The 11,463-nt window shown below is 35.7% G+C and overlaps 2 protein-coding genes and 1 pseudogene across 2 annotated transcripts; 2 read left to right on the top strand and 1 right to left on the bottom strand.

Moving 5' to 3' along the window:
* LOC149036947 (uncharacterized) overlaps window positions 1-2,190 on the top strand; it is a 5,056-nt pseudogene extending 2,866 nt beyond the window's left edge.
* A 49-nt stretch (window positions 2,191-2,239) lies between these two features.
* On the bottom strand, window positions 2,240-4,514 carry LOC113664239 (uncharacterized). Its single transcript, XM_089190540.1, has 3 exons — window positions 4,373-4,514; window positions 4,165-4,203; window positions 2,240-3,208 (listed from the first exon to the last, which is right to left on the bottom strand). The coding sequence occupies exons 2-3, from the start codon at window positions 4,188-4,190 to the stop codon at window positions 2,563-2,565; spliced, it is 672 nt and encodes a 223-aa protein (XP_089046666.1). The 5' UTR covers window positions 4,191-4,203; window positions 4,373-4,514; the 3' UTR covers window positions 2,240-2,562.
* A 166-nt stretch (window positions 4,515-4,680) lies between these two features.
* On the top strand, window positions 4,681-11,048 carry LOC113668900 (lysosomal-associated transmembrane protein 4A). The gene is made up of 7 exons (XM_027184875.2): window positions 4,681-4,838; window positions 5,826-5,928; window positions 6,246-6,322; window positions 6,465-6,587; window positions 7,025-7,120; window positions 7,299-7,409; window positions 9,793-11,048. The coding sequence occupies exons 1-7, from the start codon at window positions 4,725-4,727 to the stop codon at window positions 9,871-9,873; spliced, it is 705 nt and encodes a 234-aa protein (XP_027040676.1). The 5' UTR covers window positions 4,681-4,724; the 3' UTR covers window positions 9,874-11,048.
* Window positions 11,049-11,463: the final 415 nt, after the last annotated feature.

Below are 11,463 nucleotides of genomic sequence, written 5' to 3'. Positions count from 1 at the left end.
GGAAATTGGCCTACATAACTCCCTTGCCTAAAGAGCCCAACTTTAAAAATTGCACACAGTTGCGGCCTATTTCGCTGACTAATGTAATAATGAGGGTTTTTGAACGTCTTGTATACAGACAAGAATTATCTCAATATATGAAGAACTTCATTAGCTTCGACCAGTTTGCATACCGCAAAGGCCACAATACGACAATGGCCTTAATTAAGTGTCAATATGCTTGGCTGAAATGGCTTGAGTCGGGTTTTGATTGTGTTAGAATCTTCTCTTTTGATTTCAGCAAAGCTTTTGATTCGGTCCCTCATGATATCCTCTGCTCTAAGTTGAAAACACTTGATATAAATCCATACGTGACCAATTGGATTATTAGTTTTTTACAGAACAGGAAACAAAGAGTTGTTGTTGATGCCATTGTCACGGACTATGTAAATATCAATAGAGGTGTCCCTCAGGGGACAGTTTTAGGCCCTATACTATTTTCTATTATGGTCAATGATATTAAGGCCATTCTACCAAATCAGAATTTACTTGTGAAATATGCTGATGATTTAACATTAAGTATTCCAGTAAAATCGCTGGCTAATAACGGCAATTTAGCAGCTGAGGAGGTCCAATCGATTGTCGCATGGACATCTGCTAATCGTATGCAACTAAACTTCAAGAAAACGTGGGAGATGCTTCTTAGAGGCAAATCCACTAAGGCCTTACCTGCTCCTCTGGTTTCTATAGAGCGTAAACCATGTCTGAAGTTGTTGGGTGTAACTTTTCAATCTGATCCGTGTAACTGGGATTTACATTTTGATAATATTATATCGAAAGCCAGTAGTCGTCTGTACATCTTACGTGTTTGTAAATTCTATGGACTGCCGCTGGATCATCTTCATCTTCTCTTTATCAGTCTTATTCTACCTATATTTACATATGCTGTAGAAGTATGGGGTGCGCGTATTATCATAAGTATCTGAGTCGCATAGACAGGCTGTTCAAGAGAGCTTTTAAGCTTGGCTACTGTAAAGAGCTTTTTTCGATTGAAAATATTATTATTCTAAAAGATAAGAAGTTGTGGGCCAAGATCACCGACAGCGATTTTCCAACAGCTTTAGATGACCTTTTGCCACCAGAGCGAACAATGGATACGCTACGTAAGAGGCGCCATAATTATACTCTCCCGCTTGTCAGAACTGAACGTTTCAAAAGGACCTTTATTAACAGATGTTTGTTCTCTTATTAGTTATTCAGTTAGTAATTTAGTTAGTTTATTAGTTTTATACTTGCTGATTTCATATCATTGTAACTAAACACGTTTGTTGTTTAGAGTGCTTAATAAAGACTTATTATTATTATTATTATTAATACTGTTTGCAAAAATAGGGGTAACATTGATTTGAATAACTTGATGCAGTTTTTAAAGGACATGGCTAAAATTTAATGAAAAGTCATTTGCCTATATATGGCAGTATATAAAAAGTACTGCTTGATCTTAGAAGTTTGGAGCAAATGTAAGAACAAAAGATCACTACTATCACTTCTGTTGCTGTATATTAAAATTAGGAAGCCATAGGTTGAACTATATAGTAAGTACCTTAAGTTTATTACTTTGTTTTTCTTTACTTTAGAGGGTAGGAGGCATGATGCAGGGATGTTGCATGATGCAGGAATGTTGCATGATTTTGGGCTACTTCACAACCTGGAAGCCTATGCCTACTTAGCAACAGGGCTACCGATGTGTTTGTATGGCAACCCTGCTTATCCCCTAAGAGTCCATCTGCAGGGGCCATTCCGGAACCCCCACCTTACTCCCTTGATGGAAGCATACAACAGTTCAATGAGTTCAGTAAGGGTGTCTGTAGAGTGGTTATTTGGAGATATCATAGAATATTTCAAGTTCATGGATTTTAAAAAGAATCTCAAGATAGGAATGAGCAGCATTGGAAAGATGTACATTGTTTGTGCAATTCTGCAAAATGCTTTGAGTTGCTTGACAATACTGCAACATTTTTTTGACCTTGAGCCTCCCACCCTGCAAGACTATTTTGCATAGCTGATGTGTTGAAGAAAAGAGAACTTTATCTTCTTATGAAATTGTATAATTTGAAACAGTTATGATATGCAATAACTTGGACATTACCTTTTGAAACTTGAGGAGCAGCCCCTCCCAATCAGCTGATTTAAAAAAAATGCATATAAACCTATCATGGTCAAGGGTTGTTGGGTGTAGCAGAGTTTATGAGGCACAAAATTTCAGACACTTGTTATAAACATATATTCAACATGTACAGTCCAACAATTTTAACCAATAAATTAACAACAAAATGTTTAAGCCTTATTTGTCTTTTTTCGTACCAGCTTCTGCATGACTGAGAAGCCACCAAAGTTTCCAAGAGGCATTTATCATAATAAGCAAATTCAAATGATTATAACATGAAAATGTAAACATTTCTTTCATAAATGCCATTGTCCTATGAAAGTTAATGAACATAAATTCAAATCTCTCTCTGCAAAGTGCCATTCAAAAAGACACCATTGGCTAACAACAACAAATTAAGTTACAGTAATTAACAGTTAATTCCTCTCTTTAGGCAACATTTTTTCCATGAGGGTGAGCAATGCTTGATTCATCTGCTGTTGTTGCTGTAATATCAACAGTGTTTGGCTTTGTTGATCTTTCCTTAACTGTAGCTCTTCCTCTCTCAGAGAATGTTCTAACTTTGCTTTTTCTCTGAGAAATTCTACTGCATCACTGCCACTTCTCCTTTTTTTCTTTTTGGCTCCTTCCTCTCCACCCTCTCCACCTCTTTTGCTGGTTTTTCCAAACCGTTCCATAGCCTTAATCCGTATTTCTTCTGCTGCCTTTTTATCAGCTTCAGCTTTCTTCTTTCCTTCTTTATCACTGTCAATAGCAGCATCTTCTTTTCCAATAAGATCTTCAATGATCTCATCAAGTTCTCCAACCTCAGCATCTATTCCAGTTGCTTGGATTTCTTCTGACATCCTTCTTTTATACTTTGTGCGTAACAGTGTCCAACGATCACGACATGACCGTTTTGCAACTTTAAACTTTGGGTAACCCATTGCATTTAAATTACCAGCAATAGAATCCCATAATTGACCCCTTTCTGGAGTGCCCTTCTTGTATTGAAAAAGATCACTGATTGTCATTTCACCCAGAAGAGCCTTGTCATGCTGCTTTGTCCATTCCATCACTGTTCTAGGTAACATTAAGACAAAAAAAAGATTGTTTTGTTTATTTGTGATTGATAGCTGCACATGCAACAGAGAACAGAAACAGGCTAATTTAAAATTCTGGTGCAATTGTCTGGTTGTCCATGAAACATACAAATTTTACCTTACAACAATTATTGTAAAAGTTCTAACACTAGACATGAAAAGCTATTTTTCAGTTGAACGAGGACAAGAATAAACCCATACAACCATTTATGGCTAGATCATTTGCATATTTTTGTGTTGTAAGAATTAAAATTCAGCATTCCTGCATGCGTAATTAGCAATGAATTTTAGAAACTACAGCATCTCAGAATTTCGTTAGATTGAAAAATCTTTCAAACCTTTGAATGGAGAAAGTTCCAACAGATGCAGTAATATCGAATTCTTAATTCTTAATTTGACACAAATTCGCTGTTTATTACGCATGCATGAATACTGAATTTCGAAATCTGAATAACGAAAGCTAGAAAGTTTATATAAATAATCGATCCATTCATGGAGTCTTGGGCTGGTTCGACCGTAAAAAAAAAACATTTGTCATAAAAAGACAATTCAATATCCAGCTGTGTACTTTGGAAAGCTCCCTCAAATCATAAATGTCCGTTTAAAGAAAAGTTCAGTTTATTGGAGGCACTGATTTCTCAAGAAAATATAACTCGCTTTCCAAAGGTTTTTAAAAATGAACTTTTCACTGAATTGCATTAAAATAACATTCTCGTGAAATTAGCGAGACCAAGCAGTTGTAACATGTTTACATGTTTATATTTATAGCTAAACCTTTCAGTATTAGTAGAGAAGTGAACTATCGCAATTCGCTGTAAACTGCTGTTTTCCCGCTGAAAATAAATAGAAATGGTCAAATAAATGAGTTCAAAGTACACCCTGGCTAAATATTTTTGTACAAATCTACAGACAGATTCAATTGTTATTCTCACTTACGATTTTGTGCTTGTTGAGTGGACCATTATATGCGATTAGCTAGAAAGAAGAGTAACTCACAAGTTAGGACGAATTTAAGGCAAAAAAGAACAGTTAAATCGAGCTAAAAAGTCACCTGTATATTAACAATGAAATCAAAAGTAAGATTTCGAAAAATAGCATTTGTTAGAGGTCACAAAAATGACCAAAACAGAAAACTAACACTCACGTTTTCACCACAACGGCAAACACCCGCTCTTCACGTCGTCGACGTCCCTGCTACGGCTGGGAAGTTGGCTAAATCATGCGCAGTAATGCACGGGTCATGACTTAACTTCCGGTCTACGTCGCCGTCGCCTCGAAAACGTCCATTGCTTAAGTTCCCTACTCCCTAGGTAGTGAGGACCGATGAATCCTACAATGCATCGCAGTAAGGTGATGACGTTATATTTCCCATGAGTCTCTTCTTACGGTACTTGTGATTTCGTTTCGCCATATTAGCCGAGCTATTACTGAAATTGATAAATATTGCTGGTAGTTTGGGAGATAATCGCGGATTTCAGCTTTGAATTTGGCGAAGGATGAAACCGAGAAGAATGTCTGATGATGTAGACGGTGAGAATTCGGTTATGAAGACTTGTTGTTGCTGTATGGACGTTCGCCTGGGCACAATTGTGCTCGGATTTTGCCATCTGGTAAGCAATCGTGAGATTGCGACGATCTCCTTCTCAGTATTTAGTTTATTTAGTTCTGATGTTTGTAATGAAAGCTGTAAGCTTATGCCGGCTTTTCAAACACTAGTATTGGTTGCTTCATGTGATCTGTTTATTCTAAGTTCAGCTTCCGCACTGTAAGTCGTCGGATTCGATAGCTTCGGATCATTCTTCCGGATGAAGATACATTTATCAATTTACTACTTCTTACAAACATTTATTTCGGCAATGAATTATTTTTGTTTATTTCATTTATTATTAGATTCTTGAAGGTTAATTAGAAGCCGGTCGACTAAAGAAACCAAAAGTTACAAACGCTTTAACACACCATATGCGTATTGATCTTATTCCTTTTCGATTTCAACTGCGTTGTTCCTATTATTAATCATGGGTATTACATATTTATGGCTGAAAGGGAAAATGTTATTTAAGCATGCTGAAAGTCGAGCTGCTGATATTTTGTAAGAAAAGTGATACTCTTTTTTTCAATATTCCCAGTATTTTTTGTTTGTCCAATACTGTTACTTACGTATAATATAATTCTCTACAAATAATATGTTAGAATATATTTAAATTATGAATTTGTGGAAACCACCTACAGAGCGAGCAATAATCAAATCCAATCTATTCACTGGGTGATTCTAGATCCTTGTGACATTTTTTTTCCTTCATTTTAAGATGCTGCAAGGTTCTGAGAATGACTAGAAATTAGTATCCACAGAAAGGTTTACCATCCTAGCTTCCCCAACTTCCTTTCACATGAATTGTCATCTTTGATCTGGACTCACTTTCCCTGGAAATCTCAATCTCTGATGTTTGGGAAGGCCCTCATCCCAAACCATAGGAAAATACCCATCTTTGACTTTGTGGCACCTTGTACATTAGAAGAAGAATTTCCTCCTCCTTCTTATCTGAGAAAGGCAGCTACATTAGCTGACAAGGGCATGTTGATTTTGTTCTGTTTATTAGTTGATTCACATTGCTGGTTTGGTGGTGTTGACTCAAATGTTGCTGCATCCAGAACTGTACCAAGAGAGGTACTTTGAAACTTATGGCACCACACCACGATCAGGTTTGTATGAAAGCATAGCTTTGATATGCTGTTGTGGTCTGGAAACATTCTGGAATTTCAGTATTTTTCCTTTTTTTTTCTTTATTTGTTTTTCTAATCTGTTGTGCTGCTTTCTCAAAAGAAAGGTTTTTGTGAATAAAATGAACAGCCTTAAAAATTTAAAGTTCAGAGAGAGTTCTGCTTAATATTTCAAATAAAATTAATTAAAAAAAAAAAGAAGCTAACAGTAAGACATAAAAGCTTTGCCTCCTCACCTGATACAGTTACAAAGTGTTCATGGTGTGGTTAAATTAAAATCATTTCTTTCATGTTTTCAGCTGATAACTCAGTTGCACTGGCTATAGCATTTTTCTCCTTTCTGATCACAATTTTGCTGATTTATGGTGCCATTACTGTAAGTATTATATCTTTGAGATTGTTTGGAATAGAATCAAACCTTGATTACTAGGAACTCAAGTGTCTGACGTTGTCAGGTATTCATTGTATCTCAGAGATAAGCAGAAGATTAAATTTACTTGCTGTTTTGTATGTTTCAGCGTGAGCCAACTTATCTGCTGCCATTTTTTTGTATGCAAGTGTTTGATTTCTGTGTGAATCTGTTGGGTGCTGTTGGTGCAATCAGTTATATACCAGAGCTGAAACTCATGCTAAAGAACAATGTGAGTCTCAAGTTTGGGTTGGTAGTTAAATTTAATTGCTAAATTATATTTTCATTTTCATCTCGTCATCCTGATGTTGTGTGAATGAATTGTTTTATGTGGTTCTTCTTGTGCTTAAAAATAATTGATGATGGCTTTTTTGCAGAGAGACTCTTTTTAATAAAGGTTTTTGTTCAGAAAGATTGGACGTAAGCATTGGCACAATGGGGCAAGGGTTTTGATTGTTTTTTGCCTTTTGTTGCAAAACCACCTGAGATAAAGATGTACTGTATAACCCAGCTAACTCAAACTCTTAAGGGAAATAAATAAGTTTGAGTCAGTAGGGTTCCAGTTTATGTTGGAAGTGTATGTCTTTTCAGTATTTTTGTTGACCTCATCTTAATCATTTTTAATTTTAATAAAGTATACTTTTTTTGACTCCTTGTGTTGGTTTAAAGCCCAACTTTCCTGTTGGTGATGCTGTGGACAAAATGGACATGAAGACTCTGATGTTGACAGTTGTGGTGGTGTCTGTAACAATTCTAACTATTAAGGTAAGCTAATCTGGCCTGTTGCTCTTGTTACATGCAATAAAACATTTACTTAGGAGTAACTCGCATGCTATTGGAGAGATACATCTTGGGTATAATAAAAATTTTGTTTTGTACAGTTTGAATCACTGTCTTAAAAGAGAACTGAGCATTGGTTGAATAGATGTTTTTCTTTTTTCAGGCTTACTTGATTGCCTGTGTTTGGTCATGTTACAAAATTTTGCTCAGTTTCCATGTGAAGAAGGCCAGAAACTCGTTCATGTTTCAAATCAATCAGTCAGATGAAACTGAGGTGAGTGTTGTCTATTTAGTTAGAATTTTTTTTTTTTAGAAAGTTTGATTTGGTCTGTCTATGTAGAGCAGAGTATTTGCTGACTTCAACCTGACTGATGTCAAACTGAAAGGTGGCTTTCTTTTCTTACATTTAATGTAGGGTTTTATGCAGGCCTATTAAACCAATGTTAACCTGTTTTACCTGATTAGAAACTTAATATGTCGCTCACCAGATATTGTATGAATATATCCATGGTATTGTATCCTTACGAAGTTGTACACTTGCAGTATGAAAATATGGCAAGTACCTTACCACAACATATATAGGGGTGTTGTATGTCATGGTAATGGGACCATTTTCCTACCACTGCATTGAACCTGGTTTGATTTCTTTTGGTTGTGGTAATAGAACCCAGCATGAGCCTAAACATGAAACACCAGAACATTTTGGAACACTGTGAAATTAAAAAAAAATTAATATTAAATTTGATAAAAAAAAAAGTTAAACTGATTATGTAAAATATATAAACTGAATTTGTGTGTAGCTTGCGCTCTTAGTCCGTCAAGTTCGCCATCTTAGTTTTTGCTGACCAGTAAACTCACTGTTTTGCAACATGGAGAATGGTGGTTTTCCATTCATGTCATCTGCAATCCATTGTTATCACTTCAAATGTAATATGCTCAACCTCATAATTTGCCCACTAAAAAACCAAATAAAATTTTGGAATCACATGACATTTCTAAACAAATATCTCATACTTAAGGAATCTTTCAGTAACATGTTGGTGAAAATGTCTGACTGTTGAGCATTTAGTCCATTTGAGACTGTGTCTGGCAGTCTGATCAGAAAGGCAGAATTCTGAGTGTCAACAATCATGCAATATTAAAGTATGAACAAGTTTGGTGAGTTTGTCCTCTAAGACAGCAAACTACCGTAATTTCTGGCCATTTGCCCACACAGCTGATTACCCGCACTGGCGGATTATTGCATACAGCAAAAAAAAAAGTTAACAGATTACCCGCACTGGTGGATAACACGCATTTTATGTTATTCAACTTTATTATTTCAACATTAAGGTGATACATTTCAGTCTTTTAAAAGTTGTCTGATCTAACTTTCGAAAACTTGAAAGCGTCCCTTGTCAAGTTCAAAGGTCAAAGAAATTCAGACGTGCACAATTCTGTGTCAATGTTAGTATGTATTTTATTGATAAAATTATACAGTAAAAACACTAGTGGCCCATGTCCAAATCTCAACATTTCATACTTGACAAAAAGCGAATTTGCGGGCACATTTTGTGCGAGCGATCGTTCAACACCATGTTGATTTGTCAAAAGAAAGCTGGGCAAGTGTTAAAACTTGAATTATAAAGTACTGTCAGCGATTTCTGAAAAAAATCGTTATCTCTGGTTCGATTGGGCCTAACAAGTCCCTTAAAACAGGAAAATTCTCTTTAGCTCAAGCTAGTGTTAAATGGAAATTTGTTACTGATGTGCCGGATATCTTTGGATTATTTTTGTCATCATCAAGGTTTTGTTTTCACGCATGCCGATTGCAATTTGTTTATCACGCAACTAATTATGCGTTAAATAAACTTGAGTTGGCATCATGTTTTCGTGCTGCTTTGTGGCACTCTTAATACAATAAAATTCATTTGAGGGGTGATAATTTTTTCCAATTCAACTACGAGTAGATTTTTAAATTGTCACATAACTTGCACCTCCCTATCACCCGCAGTGGTGTGCGTTTAATGAAAAATCAACAGATTACCCGTGGGTAAATGGCCAGAAATTACGGTAATTTTTGGAATTACTTGACATTTTTAAACAATCATTTGATATTTTTAAAAGTTTGAAAGAACCTTTTGTGGAAATTCTGTGAAATTTTCTGGCATTTAGTCAATTGAGACTGTGCCAGCTGTCGGGCATTTAGTCACAGCTAAAACAAGAGACAAAAAGATCTTCAAAGACTGAAGTTACAGGATGTTCCTGTGTTCCTGCATGTTCTGGTGTCCTGGGTTTTAGCACATGCCAAAGAACCCATGCATATCTCACAATGGGTTTGGAAGGTAGCTCTTGGTGTTGTGGTCTGGCTGTTTTGATGGTAATACTGGCCCCTATTTAAACCAGCTTGAAAGTTGAATATTCTAAAATTTGCAAATAAATAAAATAAATTGTGGTGAGTATTTGTTAGGTCTACACTTATGTTGTTAGTGATGCCTGGTGATTGTTGCTCTCAGGTTCAACTTGAATAACAGGGCCTGTTCATCTACCATGATCATATAATACGGGAGATTGTTAACATCAGTAGCACCCTTATGTTAAAATGTTTTGTTGTGAACCACCACTATGAGTTATGTATGTAACAAGAAGCCACTCAAACTTTATTGCTTTCTTTGCAGACTCATAGTCTTCTGCCAAACTATGAGGATGCAGTTAAAGACACTCCCAAAGAGTCTCCACCTCCTTATACTTCTAATTAATCTGCATACTGTGGACTAACAACAGCTCTGATGCTTTTGTTTTATTAGTAGTTGTTCATTTTGCTCTGTGAAAATTCTTGTAGACATTTGTTTCTAGCTGTGTATAACTATTTAATTTATAATAGGTTAATTCAGCCAACACTCCATATTAGCTTTCTTGGTGATATTAGATATTATTAGATTTCTTTGATGTTCTCAGAGGGACAAACACCATCAGGTCAGTTATTAAACAGGAATTATAAAAAGAAATTATGATAAACATTAGTATAAGTTTTAAATAAATAAATATGGCAAGTAGGTGGATGAATTAGAATTCTTTGTTTTCCAAGGAGCCAGGAGGGATTAGGTTCTATTCTACCACCAGAAGTTGAAAATTTTGAAGCAGGTTTTTAGAAAACCCTGATGATCTGCTTGCCCTACAACTCATAAGAAACACTATGACCACAGTAAGTTAGTGATAGATTGCCAGCTCCCCATCTTGATTTGTTAGAAGTGATCAGGAATGTCATTTACTTGTCAGATTTCAATGATGAGATGAAAACTAAGGACTCCTCTATATGATTATCTTTTATCATTCAAAGCAGGATAATTTAGAATAAAAAAATAATGGGTTTCTTTTATCAGGATCAGGCTACTTTGATGCTGAAGTGGTTACTGTATTCAAACAAAAGTGAGGGTTTAATTCAAGTAACTACGCAAAGAATTAAGTCAATCCTGCAATATTTTGGTGCAGAAGTCTTTGTTTCCTGTTTACATTCACTCACTTTCTGCTTTTCTTGAGGATTTTCGAGCCCTAATTAACTGCAAATTTTGTCTTAAAGAGATAATTAGGCAAAATCTTGTTGCGGTATCCTACCAAGCTTTGATACTGGTGTGCTTATTTCTCATCTCGCAATTTTCATGCTAAATTTGTTCTGTTCCAAAATTTTCTTGTACGTTTAGACTAGCCTAAAAGTTAATTATTCATATTGGTGGCTGACTCTGTAATGGTCACTTTATTAGGTACTAGTAATATAACAAATGGAAAATGTAACAGAATACTTGCCGTTAAGAAGGAGTGCAGGAATGAAGCAGGATTTATTTAGATGAGTTTGGTTAACTAACCAAAATAAGTGGTGTTGTTGACTCAGTTGTTACGAGGGACTCATTAAAGTTGATCAAGACTTACCACACCAGTTTAGTGAGTTTTAGTCTTTGTTGAGGCACTATCCATAAATTTTTTTTCCTGCTATGTGTTAAAACAGCATGATTAAGGTAAGAGATTGATAAAGAACAAAGCACTTTGTGCATGGGGCAGAAGGATCAGTTATTGAGAATTTAAATGGATACCCCTCAACCTCTTTCAAAGTTGGATTGAACTAAAAATGCAAATATTTTCCTCAGGTCGTTTTCCAGAACAAAGACGAAGGCAATAGTCTTTCAGAGGAAAACCCTTGAGAAATTTATCCTTTAATCAATAGATTTCTTTTCAGTGCTCTATGAAGAGACTGTGATCGAGCCCTCTATCAGTTTGGCTTTAAAACGTTGAGTGTCTCTTGGAATTCTTTTTAATTTATTTGCTCGGCCCCACTGTGCTGCGAGGGTTTTTTA

The sequence above is a fragment of the Pocillopora damicornis genome, chromosome 12 (assembly GCF_964200805.1).
Source record: "Pocillopora damicornis chromosome 12, jaPocDami1.2, whole genome shotgun sequence".
NCBI classification, from domain to species: Eukaryota; Metazoa; Cnidaria; class Anthozoa; order Scleractinia; family Pocilloporidae; genus Pocillopora; species Pocillopora damicornis.
This window is presented reverse-complemented; position numbering and strand designations above follow the sequence as displayed.